This window comes from Spermophilus citellus, assembly GCF_964194105.1.
Source record: "Spermophilus citellus genome assembly, chromosome: 18".
Taxonomy (NCBI): domain Eukaryota; kingdom Metazoa; phylum Chordata; class Mammalia; order Rodentia; family Sciuridae; genus Spermophilus; species Spermophilus citellus.
The window spans coordinates 11050121-11065753 of NC_138200.1; the positions used below are offsets into that span (position 1 = coordinate 11050121).

The window sequence follows — 15633 nt, forward strand, 5'->3', positions numbered from 1 at the left end:
CTCTTGAGCCCTGCCCACCCCTCCCTCCTACCCACCCTGAGTCTTTCCATCCTTCCTCACATCCCTCTTCCTGGGCCTCAGAGTCTGTCCTGGCCAGCCCAAGCCGGTCATCCACATCAGAGCACGGCCTCCCTTCTTCCCCAGGGAATCCTGCTGCAGGAGCCATGCCCCCCCACCCCCCAGGAGGCGGCTCCATCCCTAATTCCATCAACTCTACTTCTGGGAGAGCTCTTGTCCCCTCCCGGCCTTAATTCCCTGGGGGGCTCTGGCCAGAGACTGGAATTTTTCCTTAAGGGGACAGCACCCCATTCCCGAGCAGGCACCGGTCAATCCCTGTCCTTGGGGGAGGACCCCAGCATCTCCCTTCCACCTTCCCCGGCTGAGCCACCTCCGTGAGCCCTCTCTCTTCTCTCTCCATGACATCAGCCTCTCCTGAGGTCTCAAAAGGAAGTGGACAGGGCGAGGCAGCTGGGAGGGGGATCACCTGCACTGTGCTTCCCTTCCCTGACCGCCAGAGGAAGATCTGACCACAGGATGGTGTCGCCATGTCAGATAGCCTTTATTCCAGACTCCAGTGTCCACAGATGGTGGGCTGGGGGTGAGGGCAGACAGGGGCTCCAGTGTCAGACTATGCAGCAGGACGTCAGGTGGGGGGAACCAGCAAGAGAGGCAGGAGGTAAAAATAGCCCGGGCCAGGCGACCCTCGGTGCCTTGTCCCAGGCAGGGCCCTGGGCTTGGGTCCAGGAGCTATTCTGGGGCCTGGGAGAGTCACCATCCCTGGAGGAAGGCCCCCTCCCAGCCACCCCCGGCCCCCCTCCCTCCCAGAGGCTGAAGGCCGCTGGCCACGTGGGTCTCTGCCCAGCAGGCAGAGGAAGGAAGGGAGGGCCCGAGAGAAGGAAGAGGGGGCGGGCGAGCAGGGTTCTGATGCCCGAAGCTCTGTCTAGTGACAGCCTGAGGAGGTCCTTGGGCTCAGCACTGTGGAGAAAGTGGGGCGCTCAGCCTGTGCTCTGGCAGGTCCCTGTCACCAGGGGGCCCAGGCCCTCACTCACCTCGTCTCCAAAGCCCCCGCTGCCACCCCTGGCTCCTCCACCTCCCACGAGAAGGCCCTTCTGCTCTGGCCGCTGGGACCCTGAGTGGCTCAGCTCTGGCTCCCCAGGTGGCCTGTAGGGAGAAGGGCCCCACGGGGAAGTGGTCACGTGGGGGAAGGACCTGGGCTGGGCTGGGGTAGTACTGGGTTAGGGATGGTGGTGGGCAGAGTGCTGGAGTGTGGGGTGGGGCTGGAGGGATGGCCGAGGGGTTGGCAGATCTGCTGGGGCCCCTTTGTGAGGGGTCTGGAGCGGCTGTGGGTTGGGGCTGAGGTGCCCTAGGCCAGGGGTCGAGATGAGCGTAGAGGGGTGTCGGTCTGGGGTGGTAATGGGCTGGGGTCAGGAGATGGCTAAGGAAGTTCTTTTTTTATTGACATCAGGGGCTGACCCCTGAGGGGCGCTTAACCACTGAGCCACGATCCCCAGCCCTTTTTTATATTTTATTCAGAGACAGGGTCTCGCTGAGTTGCTTAAGGCAAAGTTGCTGGGCCTGGCTTTGAACTGAGATCCTCCTGCCTCAGCCTCCTGAGCCGTAGGGACGTTCTGAGTGGCGACAGGCTGAGACTCGAGAGCTGGCATTAGGATGGGGTCAGGGCCGCGTTGGCGTTGGGGTGGGGATAGGGAGGAGCAGATGAAGTGATGAGGACACGGGCTGCAGCAGCGGGGGTGGGAGTGCTGAGAGGGACTTGGGGACAGGTCTGGGTGGGCTGAAGTTGGCAAGGCAGCCGTGGGGGAGGAGGCAGGCTGGGACAGCGTGGCTTGGCTGGCGGTGAACTGGGCTGCGGGTGGAGGGGGCTGGGCAGAGGGCGTGGCCTGGTGGCTGTGGGCTGGGCAGAGGGCGTGGCCTGGTGGCTGTGGGCTGCGCGTGGAGGGACGGCTGGGGTACTAAGACACTCACCGGGACCCTTTCTCTCTCCGCCGGCAGCAGCCAGGGCGCCCTTTGCGTCTCATGCAGTAGAAGGCGGCCACCACGAGGAGCAGGAGGCCCACGCTGACGGCCACGGCCATGACGGCCACTCCGGCCTGGGCCGTCTGGGGGGCCACTGCAGGGAGAGGAAGGGCGGAGGGGCTCAGTCGGGGCTCGTGCCCCCTTCCCGGCTCCCCTCCCCCAGGGCTGCTCACCTGTGCCGAAGTGGAAGACGTGGCTGACCCTCCCATGGGGGTTGGAGGCCTCACAGGCGACGCCCTCGCGTCCCAGGGCACTGGTCACCTTCAGGGTCAGGGAGCTGCTCACCCAGCCCTGCCCTCCGAGGACTGGCTCTGCAGGCTGTGGAGGCTCGGGTCAGGCCGGCCCAGGGACCAAGGGCAGGGATGAGGGCAGAGGTGAAGGTGTCCAACCCCCCAGAAGCTGGGGACGGGACGCGAATCCGTGAAGGTCAGGGTCTCCCGCGGGGCTTAGTGAGGGAGGTGCAGGTGCAGAGGACAGTCCCTTACACGGCCACCCAGCTGACTCCAGGTGAGTTCAGGCTCCGGGTGGCCCCGGGCCGAGCAGGTCAGCCTGACTTCGTCCCCCTCCGTCCAGCCGCCCTCTGCCTTGGGCTCCATCTCCTCTGCCCTTAGCTCGGGCGACCCTGTGGGTGGGTGGCGACCAGAAAAGACAGTGGGAAGCACACGTGGGAAGGGAGAGGAAGGGGAGAGGGGACAGGGACGGGAAGACACGGGGCCAGACCACCCCGCTGGTCCCCGGGGCCATCTTCCCCACCCGAGCTGACTCCCGCTCCGAACCTTGGACCAGCAGCTTGAAGCTCCGGACGCGGCTGAGGAAGGGGACTGTGGACATGGAGGCCTCGCACACGTAGGTGCCAGCGGAGTCGAAGGTGACGGGGCTGAGAGAGAGTGTGGGGCCGTCCCCCAGGGGCACTGAGTCCTGGGAGGGGTGGAGAAAGCCAGGCAGAGCCATGACGAAGGGCGGGTGGAGGCCAGGGGTGGGGGCGGAGGCCGGAGGTCCCTTTCCTTCCCACCTTGGTCCAGCGCAGGGTGGGGGCGGGCAGGCCTCGCGTGGAGCAGTTCACTGTGGTTCGGCTGCTGTTGAGGAGCACGGAGAGCTCCTCCCCGGTGCTGAGCTCCAGGGGGTCTAGGTCTGGAGAAGGGGACAGCATGTCACCTTCCCCAGCCCTCGTCCACTCTAGGGCTCTCCAGGGCTGCCGGGGTGGACACTGATGGACAATCGTCAGCAGAGAAGACCTGATTCAGTTCCAGGCCCTTGGGCCACATTTAGGAATATATGCCAAGCTCGGCCACTTTCTTCCAGAGGGGACATCTGAGCCCAAGGTTAATGGACGACCTTGGGCGAGAGATGCCCCGGAACTTTCCAACCTTTTTTTTTTGTACTGAAGATGTTTTACCACTGAGTCACATTCCCGTCCCTTTTTATTTTGGGGGAGGTCTCAGTAAGTTGTCCACTCTGGCCTTGAACTTGTGATCCTCCTGCCTCAGCCTCCCAAGTGGCTGGGATTACAGGCATGTGCCACGGCACCTGGCCACCCAGACCACCCGGGAGGGACACCAGCCCTCCATCCTCCCTCTCTCCCAACACCCATCATTTCTTTAAGACTCTATTTGTTCTGCCCCCTGCCCCAGCTGAATCCTTCTACTTCCTTCCAGCGCTAATCCTTGGGTGCACCTGTCTTGGGAACCCTAACCCTAACCCTCCCTGCCCTATTCAGTGAACCCTCCACAGACCAAGTGCATACTGGTTCCATCTCCCCTCTGCTTCAAATCTGGCTCCCTGCTACCCTTGGCGTTATGGCCAAACTCCTTGATGCTGCCCACGAGTTTCTGCCTGGTCTGGCCCTGGCCCACCTTGTTGCCCATCCCCCACTGTCCTCTCTTGCCCCCTAAGTTCCAGCCACCCTGCCTCTTACTGGCTTTCTCGAGGACACCAAGTCCTGCCCTGCCTCAGGGCCTTTGCACCCACTCACTGTGTATCTCATCTAGATCTTTGTGTGTCTGCTTTCACTCTTCAGTTCCTTACTCGCGTGTCCCCTTCTCACAGAGGCCTCCCGGCCCCCTGTTGAGGACACACAGATCTCCTCACAGCACTGAAGGATTTGTTCTCCCAGCTGCTGAGGATAGCAGCTGCCAGCCCTCAGCTGTCAGCCCTCTCTGGGAACTGCCTCAGCTGCAGGGAGCCCCTGGTCCAAGGTCATGCCCCCTTCCCCGGGCAGCACACTGGAAAGGTCCAGCCCACTTATTCCAACTAGGGACAACTGTGAGGGACCGCCCTGGCATCCCAGGTTCCTGTGGGTCCAACCAAGGCCTTCTTTAGACAAGGGCCACATCTTGTCCCCTGCCCAATCTTGCTTCCTCCAGCTCCTGACTCCTAACAGAGGTGGGTCCCCAGGGACTCCCTGGAACCTTCTGCCCCTGGACCCTCATGTCACTATCAGGTGACAGACGGCAAACCTTCCCATCTAAAACAGTCCCCGCTCCTCCGGGCCAGTTCTTGGATCTTATCAGTGTCATGGCACATAGATAACATGGGTGCTAGTGGAAGGGTCTCATTTAGCATTTAACGTCCCTCTTCCCTACCACGGTGGCTGGAGACTGGTTTGTCTGGCTCACAGATGTGTCCCCAGTACAGACTCCAGGGAGGGATGCTAAGGCAAGCTGAGCTTTGCCTTGCAAAGTTAACTGCACAGGCGTCTTAGAGACCCAGATGTAAGAGACCGGTTGGAAGTCCGTGGGAGACAGGATGGGGACTCACTCAGGTGGGGTGGGGAGAGAGCCTTGATGGGGAGAAGGCTCGGCGGATAGCGAAGCTGGCCAAGTGGGCCTTGAGAGCTAAGCTCTCTCCCCTGGGCCCTGGGGAGCCGTGACAGGTGTGGGGCCGGGGGATCAGGTGTGTGCTCTGGAAGGAGCTCTCCGGCAGCTGGTGCAGGTACACTGGAGGAGGCAGGCAGGGGCCCGGGGAGAGGAACAGAGCAGACACCCCAGCAAGACAGAGCAAGGGGGGCAGGACGTTCAGGATGAGCAGAGCAAATGCCGGGCTGCGGATGCAGGGCCCCCTCCCGCTCCCCGGGTGCTCTCTCACAGGCCACACGCAGCTCCAGGATCTTGGTGAGCTGGACGTCTTCAGCGGCATCGTAATCTTCTACTCTGCAGCCGTAGGTCCCGCTCTGGCTCCGATTCACCCCCACCAGGGTCAAGTTGCCCTCCAGGTTTATGGTCAGCATTTTCTCCTGCTTGTCCTGGGTGGCCAGAGAGGAGGAACCGGGCTCAGGGGCCACCCTGGTCCAGTGGGGTCAGGGGTCACCGTCTCAGGAGCTTTGCTAAGCCCAGAGGCACTCAAGTCCCAATGACAGGTTGGGGTCTGGGGTGTGGCTCAGCAGAGAGCTTGCCTAGCATGCACAGGCCCTGGGCGCCAGCCCCAGAGCCGCAAATAAAAAGAAAGAAAGAAAAAAATAAGAAAGAGTAAAAGAAAAAAGGGAGAAAGAAAAAGAAAAGAAAGTTAGTGCAGGTTAGTAATTGCAGAGATCGGGGCCACGAATCCAAAGGGACTATGGGATGGGTCACCTGAAGGCGGAAGAACGTGTACTCCGGGCTGGGGCTGCCGTCGCCCTGGCAGAGCAGCTGGATAGAGTCACCCTCGCGTACCCAGCCCTCTGTGGTGGACGAGCTGCCCACCCAGAACCGCACATTCTCCGTGGGATCTGGGGGCAGGGCAGGGAAGACAGGAGTCATGATCAGGGTCAATGTCAGACGAAGAGAGAGATGTCAGCCTTGGCCCAAGGTTAGGGATCCTTTGTTTCAAGGGTCAGTTAATCTTCTGAGAGTGGGCACCAGAGGTCAGAGGTTGATAAGCTGAGGGTACGGGTGAAGGATCAAAGGTGGATGCGGGTGACATTTGGGGCCTGATGTCATGTGGGGACCCTGTTCAGTGTGAGAGGGTGGAGCATTCCACGGGGTTTGAGGAGCTAGCAGAGATCAGGATGGGGCCTGAGTTACCATCTGAGGTCAGAGGCCAGAGGTCAGCAGCCAACACCTCTCACGTGTCAGCAGGAGGTGGGATGAGCAGAGGGGAGCGTGGAGGGTTGGGCCTTCGTGTGGTGTGGATCCCAGGTCAGGGATGGGGACCACGGGGACTCACAGTGCAGGGTGAGGTGGAAGGGGCTGCTGTCCAGGCGGCCCTGGTTACCCAAGGGCAGGCTGTAGTGCGCAGCACAGTGGAAGCTGGCCTCCCGGTCCGCCTTGCTTGGCCGCAGGTAGAGGGTGCTGGTGAGGGACTGCAGGCCCGAGGCCTCGCGGACTGTCCGGCTGGTCATGTAGCCCTCTAGGAATGAGGGAGGGGGCGCTCAGCCAGCCTCCTGGCCTGGCCACTCCCACCTGGGTCTCTCTGGGTCCCTGTGCTGCTCACCAGAATTCACCTCCATGGGCACGTCCAGGAGCTGCCCGTTTCTATACCACGTGATCCGGGGGACTGGGTTCCCATTCCGGCTGTTGCAGGTGGCAATCTGAGGCAGACATGGGCATGGCCCTGGGCTTTGGGCCAGGACCCTGAAGTCTGGGTCCCCTCTTCCCTCCATCTCTCCCCATTAGATGCAGGAGTCCGGGCTCCCTCTCCCCAGAGCCCTGTCCCCTGCTGCTCAGACTAAGCAGCCCAGAGCCCTCCCCCCCAGGACCCTGGCATCAGGGTTGTCCCGAGGTACCTCTTGGGCAAAGTCTTCCATCACGGACAGCGTCCCTCGGTTGGGGATCACCTCAGTGGTCTCTGGTATTGCTGTGGGGAACACGTTCATGTCAGGAGGCCTTCCCTGGATCCTCGCCTGCCTGGCCCCTCTTGGGGTGCCTGGGGACACTCACCGAACACGCGGAGCTTTGCGGTGGCCTCAGTGGTGCCCGAAGCCCCAGCTCTCACCACGCACACATAGTCCCGCTCGTCGCCCACCTGGGCCTGGGGCAGCTCCAGGCGCCCCTGGGAGTCCAGCTGGTATGGGGGGCTGCGGCCCCGGAAGTCATGCACTGTGCCTTGGAGCTGGGAGCCCTGCTGCTCAACAGAGGCCAGGCGGTGGCGGGTACCGGAGCGGTCAGTCTGTGTGTGGGGGATGTCTCAGCTCTGGCCACCGAATCTCACTCTGTCACCCTTCCTGTCTTCCTACCACCTCATGGGTCTGTCTCTTCCTCCTGCTGCCATCCTGGCCTCTCCCCTCCCTTCCTCTGTATCCCTCTCCCCCACCTCTGTGCCCGTCTCTCCTCCCCTTCTCCACCCTGCTGCCCTCAGTTCTCAATTCCTCTCCTTCTCTCCAGGCTCTGGCTTTCTCAGTGTCTGTCCCCATGCGGTCCCTCTCCCAAAAGCCAGCGTTCTGAAGGACTCCCTCTATCCTCAGCCCTGTCCAGGACCTTGGAGAGGCCTCTCCCCTCTCCTCTGGCCAAGCCCCAAGTTCCCATCTGTAAAGTGGAAACACAGATGGATGGCCCTTTCAAAGCCCTCTGGATTCTGAGGAGGGCATCCCTGGTGTGCCCTGCTTCCCTGTCCCTCCTGCTCCCCAGCCTGGTCCCCAGACCCCCAACCAAACACTCACAAGGAACCATTCCAGCACAAAATGGTCAGGGTTCTCCAAGGGGGTACAGTCCAGGGTGACCTTCTTTCCTTGCATCACCTCCACCAGTGGAGGCACAGACACATGCACCTTGGCCTGGGAACCTGCAGGACAGCAGTCAAGCTCTCCCAGGGCCACCTACAGAACCCCTTCCAGACAGGACCCAGGGTCCAGGCCCAGCCTCCTCCCTCAGACCCAGGGGCCCAGGCCCAGCCTCCTCCCTCAGGGTCTGTGTCTCCCAGCCTCAGGCCCCGTGAGCATTTCTTGCCCTGTCTCCCTTCACCTGCAGAACTAAAGCCCCCCCCCCAACCCCTTTGCTCAGTGTCCCTGGGATTACACTTCATCTGTCTTGGCTTCTTCACTAGAGCAAACGCGCCCACAAGGGCAGGGCCAGGCCTGGCTCCTCCCCTGCCTCCAGCACCCTGGGCAGGGACGGTGCAGCGACACACACCGTAGATGTCTCTCTCCAACCGGCTCTCCACAGGCACCTCTCACCCCGGGTCTCCTGCTCAGCCCCTGGCCCCGCCTTTCCCTGCTCTCCCTCAGACTCCATCTCTGAGCTCCTGGGCCCTTCTGTTCTCTCATGCGTGGGGGGCTGGGGTGTGGGCTGCTGCTGAGGGCCGGAACTGAGGGCTGAGGCAGGGATGGGTGTGTGGGGGTGGTGAGGGGGGACAGGGCTGGGCAGGTTTCAGGAATGTGGGAGGGACAGGCTGGCTGAGACCTGCCCAGCCTGGCGCCAGAGCCCCCTACCCGCCCCTTGGCCCCCCTGTCTCTTTAATAGAGCAGTGAAGAGGGTAAGGTGAGTCACCTCAGCACAGGAGAGGGGCAGGCCAGGATTTGGGGTCCAGAGGGAGAAGGCAGATGGGGACCTGGACTCAGATCCTAGGGAGAGGGGGCTGGGGGCCTGGACTCCCAGGGCCTGGGGGCGTAGGAGGCTGGGTCCCAACTCCCATCAGGTCCTGGCAGATAGACCAATTCCTGCGGGAACTCCATGCGCTCCTTACCCTCTGGGCTGGCATCCTGGCACCGCCCTCAGTTCTTAGAACTTCTCTACCGCTCCCCGCCCAGCCTGGCCCAGGCCTACCCCTGGGGACCCACTATTTACCATGCTTGTACCAATCCAGGCCCCCACTTCTGGCCCCAGTTTCCCCCAGGGGAGTGTACAGGGGCCAGGCTGGTGCCCGGGATGGGTCTGAGCAGCAGACAGCCAGGGTAGGCAGAGATGCCCTCTCTCTCTCTTCTCGATCTCTTTCATATGCCTGTTCCCTTGTCCCCAGCCTGAGGGTCCTCTCCCCTCCCTCCACCTTGCAGGTGTATGGATTTATCTGGGGCCCCAGGAAGGGGATCTGTCACTCGGAAACACTTTGTTCCACTGTTCACTGCCCAGGGCTGGTACTCTGGCCCTTTCCAAGGGAGGCCCATTCTTTATTGAACTGGGACTCTGAATTTAGGCTGGGGACATCCTCAAATTGTATGAATCACTGGTTTAGGCATAGGGTCCCTACCTTTTCATAGGGGTGCCTATATCTCTCGAAACTTGAGAATCTTTGAGGGGACAGCTCTGGGGTTTTGGTCTTCTGTGTCATGGGGAAAGCCACCTTGGCCACCAGGCGCTTGGACTCTAGGGTCTGAGGGAACAGGAGCCGAAGGGCTCAGATTCTAGAGGATACAGCCCAGATTCCAGGGTCCCGACTTGGGTAGGGTCTCACTTCTCAGGTGGTCTCTTCCCCAACTTTCCTGCCTGACTGTCCCAGTCTCTCGCTAGGAGGGGCACTTCCCCACGCCACCTTGTCTCTCCTCCGGGGGATCCCCAGATTTTGCTTCCTGGGGCGAGCGAGGGGCCCTTCCCCTCGCCTTCCCGCGTCCCCGGGGGGCCGACCCCAGTGCCGCCCTGCTTTCCGCGGGAGCCGTACCTGGGTGCGCCGCCAGCAGCAGCGCGAGCCACAGCAGGCGCGGGGCCGGGCGCGCGGTGGCGCGGGCGTCCGGGGGCTCCATGTTCGCAGCGGCGGCGGCGACTGAGCCGGGCTGGGGCTCGGCCGCTGCGGGGCTGGCACAGAGGCCCCGCCCCGGTCCCGCCCAGGCCACGCCCCCTCGCCAACCTGGGCGCAGCGCCAGGACCTCCCACTGCCCGGGTGGACCTCCCACCGCCCCGCGCGGACCGGCCAGAGCGCCGCGGGCCGGGGCTCCGTCGTCCTCGCCCCAAGCCCCCGGCTGTCCCGCTTCTGCGGAGCAGCGCCTGCGGCCGGGGGACCCTGACTAACCAGTCTGGCCAGTGGATATCCCGAACTGGCATCTCAGCGGACAATCGCGGACCCTCTCCCCTTCATTCTACCCGGGGCCTTGAGACTCATTTCCACTATGGCAAGTAGCCTGGGCTTGCGTCGTGGATTTTACACCGAGTGGCCAGCAGTGGCCTCTCCCAGTGTAGCTAGTGGCCCCCAGCATTACCAGTGTCCCAGAGCAACTGCTCCCAGTCTGCCCTGTGATGTCCTTCCCTGTGGCGGCGCCACTCACGTGACCGGTCAGTGGCTTGGAACTGACCAGTTTAATCTCTTATCTCGAATGGTCTTCAATCTCAGTTCCGCCCAGGCCTCTGTAAGGATGCGACCGAGGGGCCCGGGGCTCGCTCCCTCTCTCTGCCCTGGAAGGCCCGCCCTCTCTTCTCCCCATCCAGGGAATCCCAGGAATGTCACCCCCCTTCCTGCTTCTTCTCTCCCCTTCATTCCCTCCCCACCTTGGGGGAGGGGAGGAGAATCCTGCTGGCGGGGCAGGTGAGTGGAGGAGGGGAGGAGGCTAGGGCACCTGGGGAGGGCGGAAGAGCCCAGCGTTGGTTGCAAGGGAGCATTAAAGTCTGAGTGAGGGAGGTCACAGATCAGACCCTCAGGACTTCTCACGGCCCATATCAGACTGGAACAAAACCCCTAGGGTGCTGATTGGGGCTAGGGGAAGGGGGGTGGCACTGTGTGTCTGGGAGAAGCTAGTCTAGGACCTTAGGCAGAATGGTCATGTTGGGAGAGGTTCCTCAGGTCTCTCAGATCATTCACTGGTAAGAATGGAGCTTTCTGCCCCTGGACCTCCATGTCACAATCAGGTGACACAGACTGTAAACCTCCCCCTGGGTCCCTGGCTTTGCCTATTTGACCAGAGGGAGGGCTCAGTAACAGGTCAGCCTGGGAATTATTGGCCAGACTGGTCAAAGCTACTTTTTTTAATCCATTAGTCATACAGGAGAGCCATTGTTACACTAGGAAAGGTGACCTTTGGGTATTAGCATCACTATCCCCTCCTCCAGGAAGTCCTCCTTCAGGCTCCCCCATCCTCCTCAGTCCCCTGGGACCCCCCACCTCAGCCCTGTGCACTCTGGGTTGTCCCTGTCTGTTGGAATAACTTTCAGTCGCAGCTAGCAAGCTAGCAGCTAGGAGCAGCTCAGAAGTGCTTGAAATGTCCACGTTTGCTCAGGCCTGACAGGAGGGGCTGCAGGGCAGGGTGGAGCCACATACTCAGCACTTGTGGTCAGCATTGCCAAACTACTGGGCAAAGGGACTTCAGGGCATGAAACCCCTGACTCAGTAAGGGCCAAAGACCCTTCCAGATTGCTTTCCACCACAACAGCAATATTTAGAGTTTCCTCACGGTGCGGTTACATTAGGCAGAAGATGATTGGCCTATGGATATTGTCTTGCTTATGTATGATTGACGGGCACGCCCCACTCGAACCCTATAACAGTTGTGTGCATTCCAAAAAGAAACTGAGCTACGGGACAATGACTTGAGGGGGGTCTCCAGCCAGTTCTCTCACCAGCTCCCAGAGTCTGTGTGTTGATTCCGTGTCTCTACCCCCACAACAAGGTAGCCGAGTGACCATAGACCACGAAGGGACTTAGGAACACATACCCCTGTCTGTATTGGGTCTGTCTCCCCCACTGGAGCATGAACCCTGTGAGGGTCAGGGCTCTCTGGGTTACCGTTGTGTCCCCCATCCAGACCCAAAGCAGGTACTCAGGGAAGGTTTGCAAGGTGCAAACTCAGAGGTCCACAGGCTTACATGCAAATTCCACCCAGACTGGTCATCGCAGGACACACTACATGGACACAGTCACATTCCAAGACAGCCCCAAGGGCTCCCTAGGACAAGCGTACACCCTGGGACCCCAGACAGCAACTCCCTCTGGCTCTTCTGTCCCTGGCTTATGGACCTGCTTACCTGGGCAGGACCTGGGTAGGGGTAGGTGCCCTCGTCAGCCACCTGCTCTCCACCTTCAAGAACCCATCCTGGACTGGGGATGTGGCTTGAGCGGTAGCGCGCTCGCCTGGCATGCATGCAGCCCGGGTTCAATCCTCAGCACCACATACAAACAAAGATGTTGTGTCCGCCGAAAACTAAAAAATAAATATTAAAAAATTCTCTCTCTCTCTCTCTCTTAAAAAAAAAAAAAAAAAAAAAAAGAACCCAGCCTGCTAAGGTGCCCGGTGAGGCCAGATGTGTAAGAAAGAGAGAAGTCAGACACCCCAGCTTTGGCTGAGCACAGACTTGCAGGAACTGCTATTGTTAACGTCAACTGCCTGTCATCTACAATTTAGTCTCACTAGACAGCCACAGGGATCTTGTTAAAAATCTGCTTGTGTCAACCTTGGCTTCTGTCTCACAGTAAAAACCAAAGTTCTATCTGTGGCTTACAAGACCCTGGCACCTCCCTGATCCCACCTACCACCCACTTCCCATGCAGTTCCACTCTTGTCACATTGGTCCCTGCTGCCATGCCGTTCCTCCGACACACCAGCTTCCGCCCCAGCATCTGCTCTTCCCTCTGCTGGGCCAGTCCTCGCCTGAGCAGCTTCCGCCTGGCTTCCAATCTCCTGTGACCCCCCCCAGTCATCATCGTTAAGGTTCTGCTTGACCATCCCATCTTGAGGCCCCTCCTGATCTCCCTTCTCTTACCATGCTTTTTCCTCCATAGCGTTTATTGCTGCCAGATCCAGTATGTTTATTTTTTATTGCTTGGCACAGACTCTAAACTCCAAGAGCAAAGGGACCTGCCCTGCTTTGCCGCAGTGCCTAGGACAGTGCTTGGCATGGGATGAATAAACATTGTGCACTGAATTAAATCATTTTCCAATTCCGTCCTCTCGAGCTCATGTGTATAGACACAGGCGTGCGTCACTTAACAACCGGGGTATGTTCCGAGAAAGGCGTTGTCAGGCAATTTTGCCACTGGCTGAACATCACAGCGGCCTCGCACAGCCCAAGATGGCTATGACGTCACTTGGCCATGTGATCTTATGGGACCACTGTTGCAGTTGTGGTCCGTGGTCGACTGAGAGATACTTAGGTGATGTGCCATGTGACTGTATACAGCAGTCCTTGGCTATCCGTGGGAGATTGTTTCCGGGAGCCCCCTCCCCAGATGCTCAAGTCCCTTACATATAATGGCACTATATTTGCATATAACCTATGCACACCGCCCCCCCCATACTCTAAATCATCTCTCAATGCCTTATAATGCCTAATACAATGTAAGTGTGATATAATCAATATACTCTATTGTTTAGAAAATAATGACTGGGGCTGGGGATGTGGCTCAAGCTGTAGCGCGTTCGCCTGGCATGCGTGCGGCCCGGGTTCGATCCTCAGCACCACATACCAACAAAGATGTTGTGTCCGCCGAGAACTAAAAAATAAATATTAAAAATTCTCTCTCTCTTGGGGCTGGGGATGTGGCTCAAGCGGTATCGCGCTCGCCTGGCATGCATGCGGCCCGGGTTCGATCCTCAGCACCACATACCAACAAAGATGTTGTGTCCGCCGAGAACTAAAAAAATAAATATTAAAAATTCTCTCTCTCTCCTCTCTCACTCTCTCTTTAAAAAAAAAAAAATTCTCTCTCTCCTCTCCCACTCTCTCTTTAAAAAAAAAAATAGAAAATAATGACAAAAAGTCTGCATGTCTTCCATATAGATGTATTTTTTTCCTGAATATTTTAGATCCAAGTTTGGTTGGATCCTTGCAGATCTGGAAGGCTGACTCTTCTCATAGACAAGTCTTATCTTTTTCTCATTTGTTTTCTATATGGTATAGCCTAATTAGCTTTCAGAGGAGTCCACAGCTTGCAGAAGACACTCATCAAGACGTGTGGAGGGGAATGGTTCTTCCCCCATGGTTCCAGACTTGGATCTAGAAAATGGAACTGCTGATATTTGGTGTCATGTGAATGCTTTTTTTTTTTTTTTTTTTTTTTTTGGTTGAGCAAAAAGAGTTACTTGTACGGTGAGAGTTTAAAGAAGAGCTACTGCCTAAAGATGGCTGCACCCAATTTGTCATTTCCTCATGGTCACCTGTCTTGAGCCATCCATGGGCTGCGTGTGTGAGCTCTGCGCATTTGAGCAGTATGAGGGGATTGGTGTGGCCTTGCACACTGATTGGGCTGCCTGACGCAAATGTGCCTTTCCTCTCCCTCTGCCTGTGATCCCCCACAGCACTTGAAATGGGTGTGACTTGCCAAGATGTCAATCAATCTGCTGACCACAAGACATCACAAAGCAAGACTCCACCTTCCAAACCCCATTCTCTACCTTATTTGGTGAAGAACATACCATCCAACCTCTCTATAGATGCAATTTTTTTCCCTGAATATTTTAGATCCAAGTTTGGTTGAATCCTTGCAGATCTGGAAGGCTGTGTGTGTCCCCCCTCTAAAATAAAAAGAATCCGGTACATGCTCTCTTTTCAGCACTGCCCAGCAAAGAGCTGACTCTTGGGGTCACTGAGCAGTCCCGCCCTTGACCTTAGAAACTCATGTTCCTGTGCTGCGCGGTTTCTTCACCGTTTTCTTAATTATTGATATAGTCAGCTCCTTTGAATACAGCTCATCTCGCCAGCCTGGCCAGCTGGCGACAGTCACCTACAGAACTGGACCTCCCATCAAGAGGTCAGACTTGCCAGGTGTGGTGGTGCACACCTGTCATCCCAGAGGCTTGGGAGGCTGAGGCAGGAGGATTGCAAGTTCAAAGCCAGGCTCAGCAATTTAGCGATGCTCTGAGCAACTTAATGAGACCCTGTCTCAAAATGAAAAAAGACTGGGAATGTGGCTCAGTGGTAAAATGCCTCTGGGTTCAATCCCCAGTACCAAAAGTCACGTCTGTGTTGGATGCACAGTTGGTTGAATTGTGGGTGCAGAGGGATGGAGGTGGAGGCCGGCCGTCCTCACAGGAGACCCACCGAGCACTCCCTGGAGCAGCTGTGCTGGGGGAGCCCACGCCAGCAGGTCCAGAGCCCACTCTTGGAAGTGTGGAGACTTCAGAGACCCTGGCCAGCCTCCAACCACTCTGCACAGGGCAGCCTGGAACCATGGACGGCTCCATTTGATGGCACCCACTCCCAGGGTGGAACCACTCAGCCGAGCCCCACCCTGGATCCGCCCAGCACCCTCAGCACTAAGGCAACTGTTGCCATCCTGCGCTGCTAAGTTGGAGAGGATTTGTGATGAGCGCAGCTAATGAATGGGGCAGCCTGTCCTGCTTCTAGGGCGGCTCGGGCAGTGGGGTGACTGCAGTGTCCGGTGCTCATCGGGCACCAGCGTGTCCTCATCAGACTGGTTCTGTGGGGTGACTGTGGCTGGTGGCCGGTGCTGGCTGGCTGCCAGTCTTCTTGCTCCTTTTCCCATCCTGGCTCTCCTGTTTACTCCTGGTTTCTGTGAGTGACCCAGAATCCTCTCAATAGGTTCCCTTTCTGTCCCAAGAGGCGGCTTCTGTTGCTTGGAACTCAGTCTGTGATACATTTCAAGCCCCTTCCCATGGCAGTCTGGGCTCAGTCTCCTCCTGGAAGCCTTCCTGGCCTTCCCAGGCTGGGTCAGGCGTCCCTGTGCGCTCCTGTAGCCCTGGGGTCCCCCACCCCAGCCGTGCCCACCCTGGGCTCCAGGTCTCTCTCCCCCACTGGACTCTGAGCTGCAGGGGGGGGAGTGGCCGCTGCTCAGCCCAGGGCCTGGCACAGGGCCTGCCCTCAGGGTGGGGGC

General features: G+C 58.9%; 1 protein-coding gene across 2 annotated transcripts; it reads right to left on the minus strand.

The window, feature by feature from the left end:
• Window positions 1-535: 535 nt before the first annotated feature.
• BCAM (basal cell adhesion molecule (Lutheran blood group)) lies at window positions 536-9954 on the minus strand. 2 transcript variants are annotated; one of them, XM_081273488.1, is made up of 15 exons: window positions 9538-9954; window positions 7607-7728; window positions 6888-7116; window positions 6734-6804; window positions 6442-6538; window positions 6175-6357; window positions 5601-5737; window positions 5119-5275; window positions 3047-3165; window positions 2811-2952; window positions 2520-2656; window positions 2208-2352; window positions 1984-2128; window positions 1050-1161; window positions 536-975 (listed from the first exon to the last, which is right to left on the minus strand). In XM_081273488.1, the coding sequence occupies exons 1-15, from the start codon at window positions 9617-9619 to the stop codon at window positions 970-972; spliced, it is 1884 nt and encodes a 627-aa protein (XP_081129614.1). In that variant the 5' UTR covers window positions 9620-9954; the 3' UTR covers window positions 536-969. The 2 variants fall into 2 exon arrangements, with proteins under 2 accessions (XP_081129614.1, XP_081129615.1); XM_081273489.1 differs by lacking the exon at window positions 9538-9954 and adding an exon at window positions 9130-9221.
• Window positions 9955-15633: the final 5679 nt, after the last annotated feature.

Excerpts from the sequence above, each read along its gene's own strand:
- BCAM (XM_081273488.1), bottom strand. The coding sequence starts at position 9,619 with ATGGAGCCCCCGGACGCCCGCGCCACCGCGCGCCCGGCCCCGCGCCTG. Across the intron at positions 5,276-5,600 it reads ACACGTTCTTCCGCCTTCAG|GACAAGCAGGAGAAAATGCT; the intron begins GTGACCCATCCC and ends CTGGCCACCCAG. Across the intron at positions 2,129-2,207 it reads CGTCTTCCACTTCGGCACAG|TGGCCCCCCAGACGGCCCAG; the intron begins GTGAGCAGCCCT and ends CTCTCCCTGCAG.